Source organism: Pristiophorus japonicus, unplaced genomic scaffold (assembly GCF_044704955.1).
Source record: "Pristiophorus japonicus isolate sPriJap1 unplaced genomic scaffold, sPriJap1.hap1 HAP1_SCAFFOLD_667, whole genome shotgun sequence".
Classification (NCBI taxonomy): Eukaryota; Metazoa; Chordata; class Chondrichthyes; family Pristiophoridae; genus Pristiophorus; species Pristiophorus japonicus.
In genome coordinates, this window is record NW_027254580.1 from 257,410 (window position 1) to 269,147 (window position 11,738).

Here is an 11,738-nt window from a genome sequence, read left to right on the forward strand (position 1 = left end):
TCGTCATCGATGTCTGCCCTTGCTGATAGTAGGCTCCCGAGGTATGGAAAGTGGACCACGTTGTCCAGGGCCGCGCCGTGGATCTTGCTAACCGGAAAAGGGGGCAAGTCCGACTGCAGCAACTACAGAGGAATCTCCCTGCTGTCGGCCACTGGGAAATCTATCGCAAGAATCCTCCTCAACTGTCTTCTCCCTGTGGCTGAGGAGCTCCTCCCAGAGTCACAATGTGGATTCCGTCTACCAATGGGTACAACGGACATGATCGTCACCGCGCAACAACTACAATAGAACTGCAGGGAACAGCACCAACCCCTGTACATGACCTTCTTTGACCTTACAAAGGCTTTTCACACTGTCAACTGTGAGGGTCTATGGAGCGTCCTCTTCCATTTGGGCTGCCCCCAAAAGTTTGTCACCATCCTCCGCCTGCTCCATGACGACATGCAGACCGTGATCCTGACCAATGGATCCACCACAGACCCAATCCACGTCCGGACCGGGGTCAAACAGGGCTGTGTCATCGCCCCAACCCTCTTCTCAATCTTCCTCGCTGCCATGCTCCACCTCACACTCAACAAGCTCCTCGCTGGAGTGGAACTAAACTACAGAACCAGTGGGAACCTGTTCAACCTTCGCCGTCTCCAGGCCAGATCTAAGATATCCCATCCTCTGTCGTCGAGTTACAATATGCAGATGATGCTTGCGTCTGCACACGTTCAGAGGCCGAACTCCAAGTCATCGTCAACATCTTCACCAAGGCGTACGAAAGCATGGGCCTTACACTAAACATCCGTAAGACAAATGTCCTCCACCAACCTGACCCTGTGACACAGCACTCCCCGCCCCCCCCTCCCCCCTCCCCCCCCCCGGTCAATTCTTGTAAAACCCAGTTGATCAAAGACTTGAAGACTGGAGGATACAGGACGGGCAGTTCGAGTCAGACAGTCACTTCCCCCCTGCCCCCGACCATGCCGTGTCCCAAGTTAACCTACACATTTGAGCAGGCAGGCAGAGAACCCACAGGAAGGCAAAAGGTTCCCTTATAAAATCGGATCGTGAACCCCACTGCAATATTAGTCAGAGACCTGAGAGCAGCTCTGTCGGCCACAGCTGCTGGGAGTTGGATCATGGGCCAGAAGAAGGCCAGGGAGATAAGTACGGGAAGTGAACTATCGACTTCCTTGTGGGCTGGGGGAGGGGCCCGACTGCTCACACCTCCCAAGGAAGTTTTCGACCTCCCTTGAACTTAGCTCCTTCCCCAGAGTTCCTCCATATTTCTTTGATTAAACACCATCATTACAAATACTGCATTGTTCAAAACCTTTATCATTGTAACAATCTCTTATTAAACCTCTTATTACAAATTATTAGACTGTACAAATTTCTCTTTATTACTCACATTGCCCAATAAGAGGTTAGCTTTCACTCCTGTGAGGGGCAGTGTGGCATTCATTGCCCGCAGATCTCTGGCTAACTTGGAAGTTAAACCAGGAATCTTTGGAGCTGGCAATGGTGATGTTCGTGATTCATCTTAGCACTTACAATGGGAGGGTATCGATGGTCAGTGTGCAAGGAATGATGGGATTATCGTGGGTGTAGTTCAGTCAGAAAGGAACTGAATATATGTTCCACCTGATCCCGGCACACAGCGACAAGCCAGCTACCAAGGAGACCAGCGACCATGATGTCTCCGGCCATAGATACAGAGATCACAACCAATGTTGGTGCCGAATACAGGATTATCTGTCGGAACCAGGAGTGGTATCTGTGCACACTTTGCTATTTCAGTCACTTGTTAAAATCGATATTTGTGTTGTTCCTAGGGCACTAAAGGAGAGCGAGGTCCCACTGGTATCCCAGGTCCTCAGGGTATCCCTGGATTTAAAGGAGATAAGGTAAGGATGGGAATCACTGTTCATTGCTCTCATTGTGTACAGGAGCCCGAGTTCCAGCAGTGCTGGTAGGAACAGTAACTCTCGAGACTGACAGTGAGGGAATGGAATGTCACATCGGCCTGGCTCGGGGCACTGGAAATGTGAACACCTCTAATCCCAGACTATGGGCTCAAGTTTCAGCCGCCCGCTAGAACGGTGCACATTGGAGAGGCCTGCCTAATTTATAGAACAAAAATTGTGCCGAATACTTAACCTCGCGCTTCTCCGATAGCTGTCGGCCCAATTCCAGCTCGGCATGGCACAGCAGGAGCTGCTGGGGGTGGAGCTACAGCCCTGCGCCGAAAACAGTGCCGGCAGCTGCCCGCGTGCTGTCTCCGGGGCGACGACCCTATCCCAGGCTGAGTGGCCTGCGCATCGTACCTCGGTGGCGGGGCCCGTCCGCCTGGCCTCGCGCTGGGGGTGGGTCCCACCCGAAGAGTCGGCAGCCTGGCATCGGCTGCGTGTGAGACTTCTTCATCATCTTCCCCCTCCTCGCCTCCCCCCTCCCTCCCCACCCCCCCCTTCTCTCCCCCCTTCTCCCCTCCCCCCTTCTCCCCTCCCCCTTCTCCCCTCCCCCCTTCTCTCCCCCTTCCCCCCTTCTCCCCCCTTCTCCCCTCCCCCCCTTCCCCCTCCCGCCCCCTTCCCCCCCTTCTCTCCCCCCTTCTCCCCTCCCCCCCTCCCCCTTCTCTCCCCCTTCTCTCCCCCCTTTTCCCCTCCCCCCTTCTCTCCCCCCTTTTCCCCTCCCCCCTTCTCTCCCCCCTTCTCCCGTCCCCCTTCTCCCCTCCCTTCTCTCCCCCCTTCCCCCCTTCTCTCCCCCCTTCTCCCCTCCCCCTTCTCTCCCCCTTCTCTCCCCCCTTCTCCCCTCCCCCTTCTCCCCTCCCCCTCTCCCCCCTTCTCTCCCCCCTTCTCCCCTCCCCCTTCTCTCCCCCCTTCTCTCCCCCTTCTCTCCCCCTTCTCTCCCCCTTCTTCCCTCCCCCCTCCCCCCTTCTCTCCCCCCTTCTCCCCCCTTCTCTCCCCCCTTCTCCCCCCCTTCTCTTCTCCCCTTCTCCCCTCCCCCCTTCTCCCCTCCCCTCCCCGCCTTCCCCCTTCTCCCCTCCCCCCTTCTCCCTGGTGCTGCAGTAGGTGAGTAGAAATAATATTTTATTTATTGAGTGATTTTTAATTTTTTTTAATTTTTAATTTTTTATTTTTAATTTTTAAATTTATTTGTATTGATTTATTGGTTTATTTATTGATTTATGTATCAATTATTATTGATGATGGCTCTTTATTTGTAAAAGTGAAGTGTTTAATGTTTGTAAACCCCACCCCCCGCCCCCCCCCATTCCCGACACCTGATTTGTAACTCACGCCTGATTAATAAGTGTAGGCAAGGTTTTTCTGAGCGTACAAAAATCTACACTTACTCCATTCTAAGTTAGTTTGGAGTAAGTTTTCACTGCCTAAACTTTCAAAACGGGCCTAAGTGGCTGGACACACCCCCTTTTGAAAAAAAAATCTGTTCTAAAATGAAACTTCTAACTCACTAGAACTGGAGCAAACTAAATGCCGAGAATTGCAGGCCCCAAGTATCCACACGCAGCAAAACAGGTGCCCCTCCGAGCTGGGCGCCCGTTTTTCGCGCCGAAAACGGCGCCTGAAAAAAAACACGCTATTCTCGAGCGCTTTGCAGCTCGATGTCAGCTTGGCGCGGCGCCCAGGGGGCGGAGCCTACCACTCACGCCGATTTTGTAAGTAGGAGGGGGCGGGTACCATTTAAATGAGTTTTTTTCGTGCCGGCAACCCTGCGCATACGCGTTGGAGCGTTCGCGCACGCGCAGTGTGAAGGAAACATTGGCACTCGGCCATTTTTGTAGTTCTTTGTAGCTGTTCAATTTTTAACATTTTTTAATAAAACCACATTGCCCTTCCATGATCAGCACTGAGGCTTCCCGCAGCCTTCTCCCTGCCTCCCCCCCGCTGCCGTCGGTCAGGCCCTCACTGCCTCCCCCCCCCTGACTTCGGGAACGGCTGCCTCAACTTGTGAGGCTTCCTGAAGCCTTCTCCCTGCCTGAAAGGCCTGCCTGAAGCACTTTCACACAGGTAGGAACATGGTTTATTTAATCTTTTCTTTGCTTATAAATTTTTATTCAGGTTGGATTTATTTGTATAATATTTGTATAAGTATAACTAAAGATTTATTGTAGAACTTCCCTGCCGTCCCCCCCCCCCCCCCCCCACCTCGTTCCGGACACCTAATTTGTAACCTGCGCCTGATTTTTTTAATGTGTAGACAAGGTTTTTTCAAGCCTACAAAAATCTTCACTTGCTCCATTCTAAGTCAGTTTGGAGTACGTTTTCAATGTGGAAACTTTCAAATCAGGCGTCAGTGGCCGGACACGCCTCCTTTTGAAAAAAAAATTCTGTTCAAAAGTGAAACTGTTCTACCTGACTAGAACTGCAGAAAACTTAAATGTGGAGAATTCCGATTTCTAAGATACTCCGTTCTCCACCAGTTGCTCCTAAAAATCAGGAGCAAATCATGTGGAAACTTGGGGCCGCAATTTCTAAGATACTCCATTCTAAACTAGTTGCTCCAAAAAAATAGGAGCAACTCAGGCCAAAACTTGACCCCTTTCTTTCCATTCTGTCTCCAGGGATTCCAAGGAAAAACAGGACCCAAAGGTGGTTTTGTAAGTACCTGATTATATATTGAAATATGGAGGATGTTGTGTGTGTGTTTATATCTGTCCCAGTGCATGTCTCTGTTTCTTCATGTTTGTGTGTGCGTGTCTTTCTCTGTGTGTTGCCTTCTGTGTGTGTGTTACGTTCTGTGTGTGTGTTACATTCTGTGTGTGTGTTACGTTCTGTGTGTGTGTTACGTTCTGTGTGTATGTTACGTTCTGTGTGTGTGTTACGTTCTGTGTGTATATTACGTTCTGTGTGTGTGTTACGTTCTGTGTATATATTACGTTCTGTGTGTGTTACGTTCTGTGTGTGTGTTACGTTCTGTGTGTGTTACGTTCTGTGTTTGTGTTACGTTCTGTGTGTGTGTTACGTTCTGTGTGTATATTATGTTCTGTGTGTGTGTGTTACGTTCTGTGTGTATATTACGTTCTGTGTGTATATTATGTTCTGTGTGTGTGTTACATTCTGTGTGTGTGTTACGTTCTGTGTGTCTGTGCATGTTACATTCTGTGTGTGTGTTACGTTCTGTGTGTGTGTTACGTTCTGTGTGTGTGTTACGTTCTCTGTGTGTTACGTTCTCTGTGTGTTACGTTCTGCGCGTGTGTTACGTTCTGTGTGTGTGTTGCGTTCTCTGTGTGTTACGTTCTGTGTGTGTTACGTTCTGCGTGTGTGTTACGTTCTGTGTGTGTTACGTTATGTGTGTCTGTGCATGTTACATTTTGTGTGTGTGTTACGTTCTGTGTGTGTGTTACATTCTGTGTTTGTGTTACGTTATGTGTGTGTGTTACGTTGTGTGTGTATATTACGTTCTGTGTGTGTGTTACGTTCCGTGTGTATGTTACGTTCTGTGTGTATATTACGTTCTGTGTGTATGTCTCTTTCTGCGTGTCATATTTGATCCCAAGGTGAGTTTACGACCACATATCCGCAGCATAACTAAGACCGCCTATTTCCACCTCCCATAACATCGCCCGTCTTCGCCCCTGCCTCAGCTCATCGGCTGCTGAAACCTTCATCCATGCCTTTGTTACCTACACACTTGACTATTCCAACGCACTCCTGGCTGGCCTCTCACATTCTACCCGACATAAACTAGAGGTGATCCAAAACTCGGCTGCCCGTGTCCTAACTCGCACCAAGTCCTGCTCACCTATCACCCCTGTGATCGCTGACCTACATTGGCTCCCGGTTAACCTAGCCTAGATTTTAAAATTCTCATTGTTTTCCAATCCCTCCATGACCTCGCCCCTCCCTATCTCTGTAATCTCCTCCAGCCCCAAAACCCCCCGAGATCTCTGCACTCCTCCAATTCTGCCCTCTTTCACATCCCTGATTTCCATCACTCTACCATCGGTGGCCGTGCCTTCAGCTGCCTGGGCCCCAAGCTCTGGAACTCCCTCCCTAAACCTCTCCATCTCTCTTCCTCTTTTTCATCCTTTATGATGCTCCTTAAAACTGACCACTTTGTGCAGGCTTTTGACCTTCTGCCCTAATAGCTCCTTATGTGGCTCGCTGTTAAATTTTGTATAAAACTCCTGTGAAGCACCTTGGGACATTTTAATGTGTTAAAGGTGCTATATAAATACACATTGTTCTGTGTGCGTGTGTGCATGTGTGCGTGTGTGTCTTTCTTAATTAGAAACATAGTAACTTACAGCGCAGCTGGAGGCCATTTCGGCCCATCGTGTCCGCGCTGGCCGACAAAGAGCCGCACGGCCCTCGGTCAGCAGTCCTGAAGGTTACATATAAACAATGAACAATGACGGAAAGGCAAAGAGCACCACAATATGCTTTCTATAAACTGTTGATGTTTATTGCAGGGTGACCCTGGAGTGGAAGGCTTGGATGGTGATGCTGGTGAGAAGGTAAGAGCCAGGAGCAGACACTTGGATTCACGCGACATGTCTTTGGATCATTTTAAACCTGCCAGACGCTCTCCAATTGAAGACCAGTTTGCCGGCAGGCCTGGATTTCTGTCCTGGGGATGAATTGATGTGCACACATCCCCCAGGAACAGGCAAACCGTTCTGTAACCGGCCGGTGTCACCATGTGTGGCAAGGAAAGTCTACGAGCCTTGTCTCTCGATGATAAATCAGCCCGGGGTCAGGGGCCAGGCCCGGAAACCTTGCTTCAGTTTCTAAGAATTTGTCTTTAAGGGGACAATCCCAGGCCAGGCCGTGAGATCTCCAACTCGTGTCCAAAGGGGGCAGTGTCTCTGGGTGTAAATTAACCACACAGTAATCAAACACACAGGCCCCCTGTATCAGGAGGTCCGTTCCATCCATAATCCATAAACAGGGCAAACAGCAGGCCCAAACACCCGCGAACCCTAACCCAGCCCAGGCCCAAGCCCAGGGACCCTGTACCCAGCCCAGGCCCAGGCCCGGGGACCCCATACCCTGCCCAGGCCCAGGCCTGGGGACCCTGTACCCAGCCCAGGCCCGGGGACCCCGTACCCAGCCCAGGACCGGGGACCCCATACCCTGCCCAGGCCCAGGCCCGAGGACCCTGTACCCAGCCCAGGCCCAGGGATCCTGTACCGAGGACCAGGCCCAGGGACCCCGTACCCAGCCCAGGCCCAGGCCTGGGGACACTGTACCCAGCCCAGGCCCGGGGACCCCGTACCCAGCCCAGGCCCAGGCCCGGGGACCCCGTACCCTGCCCAGGCCCTGACCATGGGTCCAAGTGCTGGAGCGGACCCCAGGCACTCTATTGGCGGAGAGGAGACCCGCGTGAAAATGCCCCTTGCGATCCTCTACTCCAGAGCACCAGGTGGTCTGTGGGGTGCTCCGGGAGAGTAGCTCCGGCTGTCAGTCTCACAATACAGCAATAAAACATGGACACCAGGCGGGGAATGGAGTTGATGATCGGTATAACCGCAGTGTGTCTACACTAGCTGCAGTGTGCTTTCTATCTGGGTGAGCTGTTTTTCTGGGTATGACATTGAATTGTACGTATATCCAGCTAACAGAAATCTCTCTCTACCCTCAGGGAGACTCGGGAGAGCCTGGAGTGAAGGGGCAGGTCAGTCTAGTCCAACACAGCGGCTATTCTTCTCAAAGCACATTCTTTGCGACATTGATATTGTTCCTCGTGTTTGATCTGGACGGGTTTATATAAAGCCTGGCTCCCCGATTGGCAGCAAAGTGTAAATTAATAATGCAGTGTGTTCAGGGGGTGTGGTGTGGGTGTGTGTTCGGGGGGTGTGTGTTTGGGGGGTTGTGTGTTTGGGGGTGTCTGTTCGGGGGGAGTGTGATCGGGGGAGGGGGGTGTTCGGGGGGGGGTGTGTTCGGGGGTGTGTGTTCGGGGGGTTGTGTGTGTGTTCGGGGGGAGGTGTTCGGTGGGGTGTGTTTGGGGTGGGTGTTTGGGGGGTGTTTGGGGTGGGTGTTTGGGGGGTGTTTGGGGTGGGTGTTTGGGGGGTGTTTGGGGTGGATATTTGGGGGGTGTTTGGAGAGGGTGTATGAGGGGGTGTTTGGAGGGTGTTTGGAGGGGGTGTTTGGGGCGGTGTTTGGGGGGTGTTTGGCGGGGGTGTTTGGGGAGGGTATGTGTTCGGGGGGGGGTGTGTTCGGGGGGTGTGTGTTCCGGGGGTGGGGTGTGGATGAGTATGGGGGTTGTGTGTTTGGGGGTTTGTGTGTTTGGGGGGGTGTGTTCAGGGGGTGTGTGTTGGGGAGGGGGTGTTCGGTGGGGGCTGGTGTGTTCGGGGGGGTGTGTTCGGGGAGGGTGTGTGTGTGTTCGGGGGTGTGTGTTCGGTGGGGGTGTTTCGGGGGGGTGTTTGGAGGGGGTGTTTGGTGGGTGTGTTTGGGATGGGTGTTTGGGGGGGTGTTTCGGGCATTGTTTGGAGGGGGTGTTTGGGGTGGGTGTTTGGGGGGTGTTTGGAGGGGGTGTTTCGGGGGGGTGTATGAGGGGGTGTTTAGAGGGTGTTTGGAGGGGATGTTAGGAGGGGGTGTTTGGGAGGGTGTTTGGGGCATTGTTTGGGAGGTGTTTGGAGGGGGTGTTTGGGGGAGGTATGTGTTCGGGGATGGGTGTGTGTTCGGGGGATGTGTGTTCGGGGGGGTGTGTTCGGGGGTTGTGTGTTTGGGGGGTTGTGTGTTTGGGGGGGTTGTGTGTTTGGGGGGGGTGTGTTCGGGGGGTGTGTTTGGAGGGGGTGTTTGGTGGGTGTGTTTGGGGGGGGGTCTTTGGGGCGGTGTTTGCAGGGTGTCTGGAGGGGGTGTTTGGGGGGTGTGTATGAGGGGGTGTTTGGAGGGTGTTTGGAGGGTGTTTGAGGGGGTTTTTTGGGGGGTGTTTGGGACGTTGTTTGGGGGGTGTTTGGAGGGGGTGTTCGGTGGAGTGTGTTCGGGGGGTGTATGTGTGTTCGGTGGGGTGTGTTCGATGGGGTGTGTTTGGGGGGGCGTGTTTAGGGGGTATGTTTGGAGGGGGTGTTTGGTGGTTGTGTTTGGGGTGGGTGTTTGGAGGGGGTGTTTGGAGGGGGTGTTTGGAGGGGGTATTTGGGGGGTGTTTGGGGCGTTGTTTGGGGGGTGTTTGGAGGGGGTGTTTGGGGGAGGTATGTGTTCGGGGGTGGGTGTGTGTTCGGGGGGGGTGTGTTCAGGGGATGTGTGTTCCGGGGGGGGTGTGTTCGTGGGGGTGTGTTCGGGGGGAGGGTGAGTTTCGGGGTTGTGTGTTTGGGGGGTTGTGTGTTTGGGGGTGTGTGTTCGGGGGGTGTGTGTTGGGGAGGGTGTTCGGGGGGTGTGTGTTCCGGGGGGGGTGTGTTCGGGGGTGTGTGTTGGGGAGGGTGTTCGGGGGGTGTGTGTTCCGGGGGGGGTGTGTTCGGGGGTGTGTGTTGGGGAGGGTGTTCGGGGGGTGTGTGTTCCGGGGGGGGTGTGTTCGGGAGGTGTGTGTTGGGGAGGGTGTGTTCGGGGGGTGTGTGTTCCGGTGGGGGGTGTGTTTGGGGGGGGTGTGTTCGGGGGGAGGGTGAGTTTGTGGGGTTTGTGTTCAGGGGGGTGTGTTCGGGAGGGTATGTGTTCGGGGGGGGTGTGTGTTCGGGGGGGAGGTGTGTTCGGGGGGGAAGGCGTTTTCGAGGGGGGGTGTGTTCGGAGGGGGTGTGTGTTCGGGGGGAGGTGTGTTCGGGGGGGGAGGTGTGTTCGGGGGGGGGTGTGTGTTCGGGGAGGGTGTGCTCGTGGGGGGAGGTGTGTTCGGGGGGGGTGTGTGTTCGGGGGGGAGGTGTGTTCGGGGGGGGGTGTGTTCGGGGGGGGGTGTTCGGGGGGAGGGGTGTGTTCGGGGGGGGAGTTGTGTTTGGAGGGGGTGTGTGTTCGGGGGGAGGGGTGTGTTCGGGGGGAGGTGTGTTCGGGGGGGGTGTGTGTTCGGGGGGGAAGGTTTGTTCGGGGGGGGTGTGTGTTCGGGGGGGGGGTGTGTTCGGGGGGGGTGTTTTGGCGGTGTGTTTGGAGGGGGTGTTTGGTGGGTGTGTTTGGGGTGGGTGTTTGGCGCATGTGTTTGAGGGTGTGTTTGGAGGGTGTTTGGAGGGTGTTTGAGGGGGATTTTGGTGGGGTGTTTGGGACGGTGTTTGGGGGGTGTTTTGAGGGGGTGTTTTGGGGGTATGTGTTCGGGGGGGGTGTGTTCGGGGGGTGTGTGTTCAGGGTGGTGTGTGTTCGGGGGTGGGTGTGTTCGGAGGGGTGTGTTAGGAGTTGTGTGTTCGGGAGGGTGTGTGTGTGTTCGGGGGGGGTGTGTGTGTGTTCGGGGGGGTGTGTTCGGTGGGGTGTGTTTGGGGGGGGTGTTTAGGGGGTGTGTTTGGAGGGGGTGTTTGGTGGGTGTGTTTGGGGTGGGTGTTTGGGGGTGTTTGGAGGGTGTGTTTTGGGGGGGTGTCTGAAGGGGTGTTTGGAGGGTGTTTGGAGGGGGTGTTTGGGGGGGTGTTTGGGGCGTTGTTTGGGGGGTGTTTGGAGGGGGTGTTTGGGGAGGTATGCATTCGGGGGTGGGTGTGTGTTCGGGGGGGTGTGTGTTCGGGGTTGTGTGTTCCGGGGGGGGTGTGTTCGGGGGGGTGTGTTCGGGGGGAAGATGAGTTTGGGGGTTGTGTGTTTGGGGGATTGTGTGTTTGGGTAGTTGTGTGTTTGGGGGTGTGTGTTCGAGGTGTGTGTGTTGGGGAGGGTGTATTCGGGGGGGGTGTATTCGGGGGGTGTGTATTTGGGGGGGGGTGAGTTTGCGGGGTGTATGTTCGAGGGGTTGTCTTCGGTGGGGTGTGTTCGGGGTGGGTGTTTGGGGGGGGTGTGTTCCGGGGGGGTGTGTGTTCGGGGGGGGTGTGTTCGGGGGGGGGGGGTGTGTTCGGGGGGGGTGTGTTCGGGGGTGGGTGTTCATGGGGCTGGTGTGTTCGGGGGGTGCTGTGTTCGGGGGGGGGGTGTATTCGGGGGGGGGGGGTGTATTCGGGGGGTGGGTGTGTTTGGGGGTGTGTTTGGGGGCGGTGTTTGTTGGGTGTTCGGGAGGGGTGTTCGGGGGAGGGTGTGTTTGAGGGGGGCGTTTGGGGTGGTGTTTGGAGGGGGTGTTTGGCGGCGGTGTTTCTCGGGGTTGTTTGGGGGGGTTGTTTGGGGGGGTGTTTGGGGGGTGTTTGTGGTGTTTTGGGTGTTTGGAGGGGGTGTTTGAAGGGGTGTTTGAGGGGGTGTTTGGAGGGTGTGTTTGGTGGGGGTGTTTGGGGGGGATGTTTGAGGGGGTGTTTGGAGAGTGTGTTTGGAGGTTGTTTGGGGTGTTTGGAGGGTGTGATTGGTGGGGGTGTTTGGTGGTGTGTTTGATGGGGTGTTTGGAGGATGTGTTTGGTGGGGGTGTTTGGTGGTGTGTTTGATGGGGTGTTTGGAGGGTGTGTTTGGTGGGGATGTTTGGGGGAGTGTTTGGGGGGATGTTTGAGGGGGTGTTTGAGGGTGTGTCTGGGGGTTGTTTGGGGTGTTTGGGGGGGTGTTTGGGGGGGGTGTGGGGGGGTGTGTTTGGGGGGGGTGGGGTGGTATTTGTGGGGGTGTGGGGTATGTTTGGGGGGTGTGGGGGGGTGTTTTGGGGGTGTTTGGGGGGGGGTTTGTGGTGTTTGGGGGGGTGTGGGGTATGTTTGGGGGTGTGTGTGGGGGTGTTTTGGGGGTGTTTGGAGGGGTGTGGAGGATGATTGGGGGGGGGGTGTTTGGGGGGGTGTT

General features: G+C 55.0%; 1 protein-coding gene across 1 annotated transcript in view; it reads left to right on the forward strand.

Moving 5' to 3' along the window:
- The window catches only part of LOC139255988 (collagen alpha-2(IX) chain-like), a 100,997-nt gene extending 93,275 nt beyond the window's left edge, over window positions 1–7,722 (forward strand). Inside the window, exons 12-15 of the mRNA XM_070874072.1 lie at window positions 1,824–1,895; window positions 4,571–4,606; window positions 6,422–6,466; window positions 7,594–7,722. Coding sequence (XP_070730173.1) covers window positions 1,824–1,895; window positions 4,571–4,606; window positions 6,422–6,466; window positions 7,594–7,722 — 282 coding nt within the window. The remainder of the gene's footprint in view (window positions 1–1,823; window positions 1,896–4,570; window positions 4,607–6,421; window positions 6,467–7,593) is intronic.
- The last annotated feature ends 4,016 nt before the right edge of the window (window positions 7,723–11,738 follow it).